Source organism: Gadus macrocephalus, chromosome 14, assembly GCF_031168955.1.
Source record: "Gadus macrocephalus chromosome 14, ASM3116895v1".
Lineage (NCBI taxonomy): Eukaryota > Metazoa > Chordata > Actinopteri > Gadiformes > Gadidae > Gadus > Gadus macrocephalus.
In genome coordinates, this window is record NC_082395.1 from 19,811,218 (window position 1) to 19,823,884 (window position 12,667).

The 12,667-nt window shown below is 44.9% G+C and overlaps 2 protein-coding genes across 3 annotated transcripts in view; both read right to left on the minus strand.

Moving 5' to 3' along the window:
* Nucleotides 1-1,454: 1,454 nt before the first annotated feature.
* On the minus strand, nucleotides 1,455-5,672 carry bcl2l10 (BCL2 like 10). Of its 2 annotated transcripts, none has more exons than XM_060071069.1 (3): nucleotides 5,515-5,672; nucleotides 3,795-4,263; nucleotides 1,455-2,370 (listed from the first exon to the last, which is right to left on the minus strand). In XM_060071069.1, the coding sequence occupies exons 2-3, from the start codon at nucleotides 4,257-4,259 to the stop codon at nucleotides 2,248-2,250; spliced, it is 588 nt and encodes a 195-aa protein (XP_059927052.1). In that variant the 5' UTR covers nucleotides 4,260-4,263; nucleotides 5,515-5,672; the 3' UTR covers nucleotides 1,455-2,247. The 2 variants fall into 2 exon arrangements, with proteins under 2 accessions (XP_059927052.1, XP_059927053.1); XM_060071070.1 differs by lacking the exon at nucleotides 5,515-5,672 and adding an exon at nucleotides 4,648-5,503.
* A 2,239-nt stretch (nucleotides 5,673-7,911) lies between these two features.
* Nucleotides 7,912-12,667, minus strand: part of gnb5b (guanine nucleotide binding protein (G protein), beta 5b) — a 12,057-nt gene continuing 7,301 nt past the window's right edge. The window contains exons 8-13 of the mRNA XM_060071409.1: nucleotides 11,235-11,378; nucleotides 10,846-10,937; nucleotides 10,258-10,306; nucleotides 9,600-9,696; nucleotides 9,064-9,230; nucleotides 7,912-8,677 (exon numbers count right to left, since the gene is read on the minus strand). Coding sequence (XP_059927392.1) covers nucleotides 8,666-8,677; nucleotides 9,064-9,230; nucleotides 9,600-9,696; nucleotides 10,258-10,306; nucleotides 10,846-10,937; nucleotides 11,235-11,378 — 561 coding nt within the window. The 3' untranslated portion in view covers nucleotides 7,912-8,665. The remainder of the gene's footprint in view (nucleotides 8,678-9,063; nucleotides 9,231-9,599; nucleotides 9,697-10,257; nucleotides 10,307-10,845; nucleotides 10,938-11,234; nucleotides 11,379-12,667) is intronic.

Below are 12,667 nucleotides of genomic sequence, written 5' to 3' on the forward strand. Positions count from 1 at the left end.
AGGTGGTACACTCATGGTAAAAAGTTTGAGAACCACTGGTCTAGCCAATAAATGCGTCAATGGAGTTCAACTCCCATTTTCAGGAATATAAATATACATAATATTTCAATATAAAACTTGGGAGCAAATTTTGGCTAGGAGTACAGACCAAGGACATGAAGGTTCACACTTAAAATGATGTTGTGTACATAATTCAAGCCAGGTGGGACCTTGTTTAACCACTCCCGAGGGAAGCACTCTGTTTTGTCTCCCGTCTCTTGTCAATGCTCTATTTACCCATAACTGCCGAAAAACCACAGCTGCAAGCATATCAACGTATACATTGGGGCTCTTTCGACTTCTCTGATTAGAAAACAAACACAGAATGACCCATGCATCCATTGAATAAGTATTTTATATATTCGCATACCAGTAGGCCTATGTATATACATATGTCAAATTGCTCTTCAAACTATTGCAGATGACAGATAACTCCATGCCTCCAACCCGATATTTACATTTAGGCCATTTAGCAGACGCTTTTATCCAAAGTGTACAATTAGTACATTTTTCAGAAGAAAGAGAAACAGTGGGTGACTGTCTGTACAGTAAGGATGTTCATATAACCAAGTGCCAAGCACTAACAATTTTTAGGGGCTTACATCTCTTGTTCTGTCAAGCACGGAAAAGTTGTGTCCGGTTAAAAACCATATACCTTTGACCCAAGAACAACTTGGCTTGGGATAGGGTAGTCCACCCTCCACCATCTAATACCATCCGAAAGCTAAAGTCGTCTGGTCGTTTAAGGAAATCCAGTAATTCAGCAACAGCACTAGTGGGCGCTGTTGTGTCGTCTCTGTCTAATGTTTGCTCAAGGCTGATGGAAGAGGCCTAACATCTAGATATTTGTATTGCACTCCCTTTGCACACTAAAAACAATATATACACACACACACCAGGGAGATTATACATTTGATAGTCAAATAAGGAAGTACATCCCCCCTAACAAAGTCCCAGGGAAGTCCCCATCCCAGGAAAGTCATTGAACACTCAAAATGTGTTAAGGGCGGAGGTTTTAGGCCGAAAGCAGAGATCCTGTATGCTTGTATAGGACAGTCCTTTCCTGTAATATTCTCTGTAGACTGTAACCCTGATGCACCGTTTGATGCCCCATAGCTGCAAGGAGATTCTTGCAAAAAGATTTGACTCTTGACGAGTCTCATCTGGTTAATAAATAGATAACAAATTAAAAGAAAAAAAGGAAGGCGTTTCTGCTTGACAAGCAGCCAGGCAGGCTGCGGGAGGATTGCGAGCGTCCCCTGAGCTGTAGGCCTGCCCTGACAGGCCCACGCCTGACGGCTTGCTTTATTATTGCAGCATTGATGTCAACATACCAGCAGTTGAAACGAAACAGCACCTGCCCGCGTGGACTCAGACCCGCCGACGGCGTCGGTTCTTTAATCACCACGACTCGGTTTTGATTTGTTTATCAATTTATTGTTTTATTAAAAAAAGAAAATTATAAATCAGAGTGAAAAATAAATAGAAAGAAAAGAATGAAAAAATATGTTTCAGAAATGCTGTAGAGGATTTTCCAAAGCCACTGAATTTGGGTTACATGGTTTCAATTGGAGATTGGTCCCTGGTTTTTCGAGAAAGAATGTATATTTTAGCACCAACGTCTTGTTTGTCCACACTGGAGATATTCGGAAGAAAAATGTGGCAACCAACAAAACCCCAGATTTGATAAGAGTCCACAATATACTACGAATTAGAAAACCATGGAATCTGTCAGATCCGAAAACGGCCAGTTAAGTTTTATTTTATATAAATATAATATATTAATTTATACGTTGTACACTTGAATGGGTCTAAACCACAAGGGGAAAAAATGCAGCAAACACAAAATTAGGACAAAACTGGCGATGTTTCTGAAAACTGAAATGTAAAGCCCAGTAGCTGCACAGCCAAAAATACAAACTTTAAGAGCAACCTCCTGCAGAAACCCGCACTTTAAAAACTAACTTGTCAGGGGATCTGCAAACCGAGTGTTTACCCTATCCTTTCTGAAGGCATCGAGATCTTTTATTACAATCATTAGGAGCTAAAGACACCAGGCCGCTGAAGCTTGACGGGGGGGTTTAGGCCCCAAAGTCAGTGGACTAGGCTCAGAACCCCAAACCCTGCATGTCAAAGAACAAATTGGTGACATGTCTCCCTAACTGTGTGATATGAACTCTACCATGTGGTTTCAGACGGGAACGCCGGCTAGCGCACCAAAAGGAACGTCAGGCCTGCGATGCCCACCCCGGCGGCCGCAAACAGCGCCGTCTTCATCGAAGACTCTTGGTTCACCTCTCGGGCGATGCTGGAGAACTTACAAAACCCTTCCTAAGAGACAGACACAAAAGAAACAAAGTTAGACAGGAGACGGCCAACAGGGAGGTGGGTAGCTCATAAACACCTGACAATATTACCCTCTTTAACGGCCCTGAATAGACAGTCCCAACAAAAGCCTGCTCAGAGCCAAAGCAGGCAGGTGCCGGAGACTGAATCATGAAGTTATTATTATATGCGAGTTATTATTTATATCGGTTAGATTGCATCTAGTGGATGAGGTGGGAAACCCCCCACCCACATACTCAAAACTGGAAACCTGAACATGTAAATGCAGTTAATGATATGCATATGATCTCTTCTTGTTTTCCCGTCATGTGTCATGGCTGCAGGTGGCCCGTCAACCACAACATGAGGAACACCTGCTCTCTGGACCAGGTGCCTGCTGTACAGCCACTTGTTTTTCTGGTAATGCCACTGAAGCCCTTTTAGCAGAGAAGCTTTGACTTGTTGCTACGAAGTCCATCTGGCTGGGCTACTGCGGTGGCTGTTGGAGCCAGCTGCCGGTTGAAAAGGAGGGTGTGTGTGTGTGTGTGTGTGTGTGTGTGTGTGTTCCATTGACAAATCCATTCATAAAGTGAGCATTCAGCTCTAGGTATGTCTGGGTGGTGTGGCACACAGACAATGTTTGGCTGGATCGGCATAATGTTCTCTTTAGGGATAGCAAGGGAATCCTAGGCTAGTTATTCAGAACAATCAAATTTAAGTCCATGAGTAATATTTAAGGTCTAAATCGCCCTAAACTATGGATAACTAGCGAAGTGTTGATCTTAAACGAGTCTCATATCTATAGGACTATTTTTAGAGCAAATCATTGATATTATTAGGCCTCTTCCTTGCATTCTAGAAAGATGACTCCATGAGGAGCCTCATTTCTGCCGAGGCCTCAACAACGCCTTACAGAAGTATACATTCTCCGGTTGGTTGATGTAATCAGTAGGGGAAACAAACAGGTCTGTCTAGCAGCAGTAAGAATTAAAAAGGTATTACTGCAACGTGCTAGACGTGCATGCTCAATGACGCAGGGAAACGGAAGCTGAGCCTGAACAGACTTGCGTTCATCTACACAGGGAAACGGAAGCTGAACTATGCCCAGGCAAGTTGTAAGCAAGCCATATTTAATAATACAAATCCCATATTCAGTTTGATTTGTCATTTATGGTAAAGGGTGGCATTCCCTGTGGTAGGAAATTAAAAAAATAAAAGAATTACCACTACTTTTTTTTTTTTTACATTAATCTGGTTTCGATAAGCATTTAAAAAACAAAACCCACAGCACACACATGTTATCAACTATGACACGTCCAGTTCAATCAGTGACCTGACCTGAAAGGAACAGGTCAACACTGTGTTCAATAGCTTGTCGTTGATAAGCAGATGTCATGCATTGCAGTGGAGCCATGATGACCAACACTCACCCAGCCCCCGTTCTCCAGCAGCCAGTCCCTCTTCTCCTCCCCTAGGTAGTCCGCTATCGTCTCCGCCAGCCCCCTGCAGCTCCCGCCGGGAACCTGTCCCAGTGCCCTGCCCGTCCCGGGGTCCTGCCCCAGTTGTACCCCCTTCTTCTCCTGCAGTTGTCTGGCCAGCACCCCGGTAAAGGTGAAGAGGGACACTACCCTCCCCCAGTTCAACTGTCCGTCTCCCACCAGCTCCTCCATCACCTTGCGGAGGCCGGCGCATGCGTCGGCCTCGCACTGGGCCAGGAAGCTCTGGGCAAGAGCCTGGAAGCGAGCGTAGTGCTGCCGCTCCATGTCCTGGGCCAGTCCCCTCATGGCCGCGGCTGACTCGCTGGGAGGCGGCGGGGCTGTGCCTGTGCTTGCAATGCAGGACAACAGGTAGTCCTCTGACAGGGCCAGGGTCTCTTTCCACAGCCTACACGACATGTTTCTGGAAGAGATGGCCATTTTGATGCAGGTTAGACAACTGGCCATCATTCGAGTTTGTGACTTAGTTACTGTTTACATGTAGAAATTAACTACGAAAGACGATTGAACACCATCAAATTAGTTTTTTCCACAGATTTGTGTTTAGTTGAACACTTTGAACTTTAAGGTTATGCCATTGGTATCACTAAAGTCGTTGGATGAGCTTAAACTTTGTTAAACGGACCACTTAAAGAGCCAATATACCCAAAATAAATAAAAATTGTCTTATATGATCTGACCCATTTTAATCACTTTTACTTAAATAAGTCCCCAATTTAGAGAATATATTTTTTAATTTTGTATAGACATTCTTCCAAAAACACAATGTTCCACTCTGCTGGCGTACTTTTTGCTACATTTTCAAGCAGTCATGTCCAGGGGGCACCGGCGGCGCGGTGTGTGTGGACGTGTGGAGCTCTGTCTCGGCAGCAGTTTACTCCGGTGTCCGCGAGAAAGTTAGGCTTTTGGGACCCTTGTCGCCACGGTGTGTGTGAGAGTGGATGGTGAATACCCCTTTCTGAGCAGCAAAGTAGTTTATACACGCGTCACAGGGGCTTCCCGGACACACACACACACACACACACAGACACAGTATCCGGTGTGTGCCTTCGTTCTGGCTCGCTCACTGGCTCTTTAATAGTTTTAAAACAAGCTGTAACGTTAGGCCAATCTCCAAGCACTCCAATCTGTGTTGCCAATCCCTCAGTTCTGGTAGAATTGACCTCAACCATTACATGTGAGTGATATCTCCAAGGAGGCAAACCCGGTTGAAAAATGTCGACTATTATGGGTACAAACTGAACAAGGAAATCCAATTCTCCGTTCGCGGAGCTCAACGTCAGCTAACCGGTGAGCTTATGCTATATACAGCTAGCCCGCAGCTAACCGTATCATCAAGAGTATTACTAGGCAACGAATACCCGCTGGTTGGATCTTACGAGTAAGACCAAAGCACTATATTATAACAGTAAACTAAACCTAAAAGACATAAGAGGCCAACAGGCAGCAGCTGTCGGTTCCGGGGTTACTGTCATCAGAGCGGAGCACAAAGAACCCAGCGGAGCACCGCGGAGAGCCTACTAACGTCAAACCTAGTGCTGTCTTCTACACAGCAGTGATGCACACAAGAGGAGACCATGTTTTAGTTTTGATGTATAAAATGTTACAAACGCATAGTTGTATGGAATTCAATAAAATGTTAAACAAAGCTCACCCTCCCAGCGATATCTGACTGATCTCTTCACGTACAAGGGCGGAAGGACACCGTCGCAACGGCACACGACACAATGTTGGCTGACTCCGCCTCGACGGACTATTTAATATTCGTTGCGGGCAAGCCCCAGGAATCTCCCACTTCCGGCTCCATGTAAGCGAACCAAACTAATTCACAAGAAGCGTTCATGCAAATCTAGCATTAAAGGTACATTTAAGGTAGTTCTCGCCAGTCAGGCTGAAAGTAGTTCGCTAGTAGTAGCGCTTTAATATGCAGTGTCAGAGAATTATGAGAAATCTGAATGCTGACTAAATTCTCAGAATTCTGACACTGCAAATTATTGCACGCTACGACTAGTGAACTACTTAAAAAAAAAAAAAAAAAAACTCGACACCGCGACCAGGCGACAAATGACTTCTTAAATGAACCTTTAATGCTGGATGTAATTATCAGAATTCGGATTTTATCCAAGTATTCTGACTTTATTATCAGAATGCTGAATTTTATCTCACAATTCAGACTTTATTAGCGATTCGATTTCTGAATTAAAATTCTTGTAATGACTAATCTACATTTGTACAGTCGATGTGCAGCACTTTAATTCCCGTCAACCTATTTTTCTAACACCATCACTTCCACAACTATGCCCAAACCCATGTTCCTGACTGCTATATACAAAACCATTTATAGCGCATCTATTTTTCGGCTGGTGATAGTCGCCCTAAAAGCAGCTTTTATGTGGGCTCTGATTCTGAATGAATGCCGCTGCTGAACTGTGTGAATAAATAAAGGGAACTGAAATCTAAAGAAGACACGTGGTTTTGATGTACCGGTGAATTCCAGCTGAAAGTGGAACATTGCTGCCATCATGGGAAATGAATGTAGCCTAGGCCTATTGCAAGTAGATTTCAATTCCTTGTTCTTTTGTTGAACATATCCATTTGGTGTGACAATAGAAACTGAATATTTCGTCATGTGGAGAACCGCTCTAGATTCCCCCACCCCCACACATATTTTGTCCTGTGGAAACCTATGTTGGAAACCGATACACCCTCTCAACCACAAAATGTTTGAGTCACTTCTATGGAAGTAAATCTGTGGCATCGGATTTAACGGATGAAAATAAAAAGCCATTGAACTCTAAGCACTGAATATTTATGCATTGAAATAACGTATCTGGATTTGAATTTAACTCCTATTCGGCTTTATTTTTCAATGTTAAAAATTCATAATCAAATAGTCAACGATAAAAAATTCAACGTAATCAACGTCCCCAATGGTAATCAACGTCAACTTCCCCATTGGGGACAAAGTCCCCCAACGGGGACGTTGATTACGTTGAAATTCAAATCCAGATACGTTATTTCAATGCATAAATATTCAGTGCTTAGAATTCAATGGCTTTTTATTTTCTAAATCCGATGGCACATATTTACTTCCATACACTTCTCCTTCGTCATGCTTAACTGATCATATACCTCTCTCTCGTTGGTTACACAAATCTTACCATTGACACTCCCAGAACCCCTCTCAAATTTCAGCCAGCCAGCTTTGCGCGCGATTTCATTTCGCACTGGATGGATCCGATTTTCGCCTGAGATGGGGAACCAATCACAGAACGGGGAAGACGGCAAGACGATGACGACGTCTATGCGACACACCCATCGTCTTCTTCCCAAGCCCCCCGGGAAGAGTAGGGTCTGTCTGATTCGGCTCCGTGGCCTGCGTCAAAAAGTTGAGAAATGTTCAACTTTTCAGGCAGCGCCTGATCCGTCGGCCAATCAGATCGCAGTTATGCAAATACACTCCACGCGTTTCCTGGGTCAATTTTGCAATAAGAAGCAGGAAGAAGCAGGAAAAATCCGCCGGTTCTATTTTTTTTAAAGAAATGTGGAATGATAGCATTGTTTTTAGTCATCTGTTGTTTGTGTCATCTTTTGTATTTATATCCAGAGTCCCACAGAGTATGTCCCACAAACATTTCCCTGCAAATCCTGTATGAAACTAGACATAACCACGATCGGTAATATAATAACATCATTTAAAGAGACGTTGGAAAAAGTCCTGAAGTTGGCTTTTGTAGTTCATGAGAATATCAGCAGTTGGAACCATGCGCTGATCAAGTTGGTTCTGATCGAATCACCCCCTTTACACACACACACACACACCAACCCCCCCCCCCCCCCCCCACACACACTCACACACACAGAAAGACACACACACACACACACCACCCCCCCCCACACACACACACACACACAGAAAGACAGACAGACACACACACACACACACACACACCAACACCCCCCCCACACACACACACCAACACCCCCCCCACACACACACACACACGCACACACAGAAACACACACACACAGGAATCAAAGTCATCATCCCTTTGAATGTTTTTCTTTTTAATTGTTATACAAGGAAATGGCTTGGCAAGTCAAGTTGAGGTAAAAGTCATGTGACAACAGAAGAGCAGACAGGCAGGTCTCCACTGGGGTCCGTCCCAGTGGGGGGGGGGGGGGGGGGGGGGTCGTAGGAAGACATAATCAGGGGGGTGGTTGTGCTTTAACACTGTTGGTCTGAACAGTCCACTACCTTCTGGGGTAAATACTAAGAAACCGTGGATTCAGTGAGTCCATAGTAGGTCTATTGTGTCACGGGATAATGCAGCATAAGCTTTTGGGAGTCCATTCTAGAGGTCATTTAGGGTTTATTTGTCTAACGTTGGCTTTTATTTATACAATATTATAACCATTGTTTCTAATACAATACAATACATCTGTGGTCAAGTTGTCAAGCGATGTGTAGCAATACAAACCTAACACCCTGCTCGCCATCTACCATGGGACACTTTTGGGCTCATCATACATTGTTAGAATATACCGATACAACTTGAGTCCAACTCTGTCCGTGTGTGTGTGCGTGTGTGTGTGTGTGTGTGTGTGTGTGTGTGTGTGTGTGTGTGTGTGTGTGTGTGTGTGTGTGTGTGTGTGTGTGTGTGTGTGTGTGTGTGTGTGTGTGTGTGTGTGAGATGGGGAACCAGCATTCATCATTTGACGTTGGCCGCCACTGGCTCTCCAGGCAGTGCCTACTGTACCCTGTGTATCCGGGTTCCGTGGGTCACCATGGAAACGCCACGATTCTAGGCCCAGATCTGAAGATGAGGTTGAGAAGGAGGCAAAATATTATTAATTGTCCCGTTGCTCTGATCCAACATAAAAAAGTCACTTATCCAAAACGACTTACAATAAGTACAATCGTCAGAAGAAAGAGAAAACAACAATATATCGCTGTCAGTACAGTAAGGATGTTCATAGAAACAAGTGACAAGCACTTACAATTGCTAGGTTAAGGCAATCAAATAAAACAGTTGGTAATACAGTAAAACATGCAATTATATCAACCCCAAAATATACAAACAATATGTACAAATCTACATGTATGTGTATGCATCATTCCAACAGCAGGGTCGGGCACCAGGCCCGCCCCAAGGTATGGTTCTGGTGAGGACCAGGGGTCCAGGGGTCGAAGGTCACACACCCGCAGACTGGTGTCCCAGGACGCAGAGGCGAAGGACGTGCCGTCCGGCGACACCTTGACGCAGCTGACGCGGTTCTCGTGGCCGAACAGGACGGAGATACGGTTCCCCTTCAGGACGTCCCACACGTTGATGGTGTAGTCGTTGTAGCCGGCGAAGAGCAAGCGGCCTGGAGACGGGCGAGAGACATAGAGTCAGAGAGAGAGAGAAAGGGAGAGACAGAGGGCGAGAGAAACAGAGAGCGAAAGAGAAACAGAGAGCGAGAGAGACAGAGAGTGAGAAACAGAGAGCGAGAAAGAGAAAGAGGTACAGAGAATGAGAGCAAGACAGAGAGAGAGAAACAGAGAGAAAAATATAATATAATATTTTTTTTATTTATTATATAATATTAATATTATGTACAACTATGACACACAAAAATACTTTAGTTGTATATCATAGCCCCCGTGCAACTTCTTGTGATTCTGAAAGCTGTGTTCAGTGGGAGACCCACAGGACAAAGGCGGCGGCCTGCAGTGTGAGTGCTGCCGTCACCCACCACTGAGAGAGAAGTCCACACTGGAGGCACCGAAGATGATGCTGTCCTTCTGATACACGGCCACCTCGCGGTCCGCCCGCAGGTCGTACAGACGGCACTGGGGGTCACAAAGACCAGCGCAGCGTCAGACACGACCAAGCACCGCTTAGCATCACCTCTGATGACAGGCAGAGTAACACTTGGGGACCTTTAGCTGGCCTCCAATTTCCAAGCAATGATTATGGTGAGACATGAGTCATATGTCCATGGATTTGTCCAGACCTGTTAATGTGTGACGTGTAGAACTAACCTCATGCTTAGACAAATAAAAACAAAAAAACATGACCTGGAACATTTCACCTTGTTGCATTATTCAGCAAGATGGAATTTGACCTCGAGTCTCAACACAGACAAAGGATTTCACAACAGATCAACAAAAAGCACATGGCTGCAGATTACACTGTAATCGCTGACCCCTGCAGGCCCATACGGGAGATACCCAAATGACCTTTCGGATGTTTGTGTCCACCTCAGCAAAAATCCATACTGCTGGAAGGCAAGGGGATCCGAGCAACACACAAGGGGGTTATTATCTGTGGACTTTTGGGAACCTAATGACATATCATCGCTGGGAGATCAACCAGGCGAGAAACACCCCGAGGAGGAGCAGCTGACTCACAGTGCCGTCGTCGGAGGCCGAGGCGAAGGCATCTCCTGTGGGGTAGTACCTGAACACAAACAAAGGTAGGGTGACATGGCGGCAGCGCCTCATCACAACATAGCATCACGTGCAGATTCTTCCCTCCCTCTTAACAAAGCCAGCAAACAGGCTGCTAAACACACACTTTGGCCTGACTCAATCAACATCCGGAAGGATGTAATCTAATTCTGAAGAGCTTAGTCCATATATTAGCGTATTAGTATTATCAAAGTCACATGCCCTCCCATTTCAGGAATTTCCCGTTGAGCCAAAAAAATGCTAAATGAATAGAAGGAGCCCGCCTACAAGACAATACAATCAGTTCATCAGAATTTCTCAGACATCTTAGACATTCATGTTACTTTCGGAATGATAAAGCAATAACTGTAGTTACAACTCAGGCCACTAGAGGCTGCTTAATGAGAAGACGTGCATAGTTCAAGTTGAAGGGTCTATTTGGTAATCCCATTTCATTTGTGGTGAATTCACAAAGAAAGATGGGATGGAACGGAGAGAGTGATACATGAGGGTGATATATGTGCTGAGACACTCGCACACGGTACTCACTTCACACAGTTGATATCTGAATCGTGGGTCTCGAAGGACTGGACGTTTTGCCCGGAGCGCATGTCCCACACGTTGGCCTTCTTGTCGCAGCCCTGATGTCAACACACACACACACACACACACACACACACACACACACACACACACACACACACACACACACACACACACACACACACACACACACACACACACACACACACACACACACACACACACACACACACACAGACACACGCACACACACACACGCACACGCACACATACACACACACACACACACAGAAGCTAATCATTAAACACGAAGGACACACAAAGCGTCACAGTTACCGGCACGATCACACGGTATCATGCCCGGAAAAGGGAGGGGGGGGGGGGGGGTCACGCACCCCTGAGACAAAGGTGTTGCCGGTCTCGGAGGGGGCGAGGTTCAGCGAGAGGACGTCCGCCGTGTGGCCGTGGAAGCTCTGCAGCAGCTGGCCGCTCTCCACGTCCCACAGGGCACAGGTGCCGTCGCCGCTGGACGTCAGCAGCTGGGGGAGAGAGGCACACGCTGGTCACTGATCAACGTCACGCTGAGGCGGCCGCGCGGATAACGGCTCAACGGGATTCGTTTATTGGAAAGAGACTTTGACGTGGTCACGCAGGCACACACACTCACACACATGCCACATGCTTAAGAGAAGATAATGTCACCCTCCATAACTCAACCCAAAATACTAGCCGAAAACTACAATACAGTTGGTGCTCAACTAAATAAAAGGAGGAATGCTGCCCTCTAGAGGTAGGTAAATATACCTGCATGTCAAAATAGGATATTCAGAATAATGTAAATATTTACAATTGAGGCGGCCCTTGGTCTTAGTCTACATTAAGTTCATGGTCTGTGACATGAACTTGTCTGTGACATGAACACATTTCTTTCATTGTCTACAAATAAACCTATATACAAATACTAATCAAAGTCCATGAGTAAAAATGTGTTTTAGAAAAATATATTTTTGTTTGTTATTATTTATATGTATGAATAAAGTATAAGCAGGGTTGTAAAGATGCATCAATACACACACACACACACACACTCACTTTCTCTTTTATCTCTCACTGAATCTCTCTCCCTGTGTCTCCCACGGCAGATTCAAAGCAGCACTGCATCCCAGTGCATTAGACAGAAGCAGCTGTCTACTGTCTAATGCACCGAGCATCAATAGCCTCCACTTCCTGCCTCCCTCCACAAAGAGGGAATACAGAGGATTATTTCCAGTGCTACGTCAGAGGCATTTCCTGCCGAGCAGAGTGACTGTCAGGGGGAACAGCGTCAGATCCACTAAACCGAAGCCAAAGTATTGATTTATTATTTTCATGTGCCAAATCCCAGACAATCCCTTACTTTGAAACGCATTTCTTCTTCCTTCAGTTACAGATATTGTGACTTAAGCTCAATATATAGAGATAGCACTTTTAATAGAAATACCAATGTTCGTATTATCCAAATTTAGTGCTTAATGGCTTTACCAGATAAGAAAATCCGTATGTGAATATGACCGTGTGTATGAATTCATAGGTAGGAATAAATCATGTAAATGTGACCTACTAATGTGACAGTGCATGTTAAGTAGTTTGTGTGCGCATTTCTCTGGGATTGCGCGTGATGCAAGAGAGAGAGAGATGCAAGAGAGAGAGAGAGAGAGAGAGAGAGAGAGGCAGTAATGGTTACTAACAGTAATGACAAGTATGAAGGAGAAACAAGGTTTGAAAATGTGCGTATTTTTCCACGCCGCTCTCTGCGTACACAAGTGTGCCGGTGTTGTTAGGCATGAGT

Coding starts and splice junctions, on each gene's coding strand:
- bcl2l10 (XM_060071069.1), bottom strand. CDS start 4,259: ATGTCGTGTAGGCTGTGGAAAGAGACCCTGGCCCTGTCAGAGGACTAC. Junction 2,371..3,794: donor TGCTGGAGAACGGGGGCTGG/GTGAGTGTTGGT, acceptor TCTGTCTCTTAG/GAAGGGTTTTGTAAGTTCTC.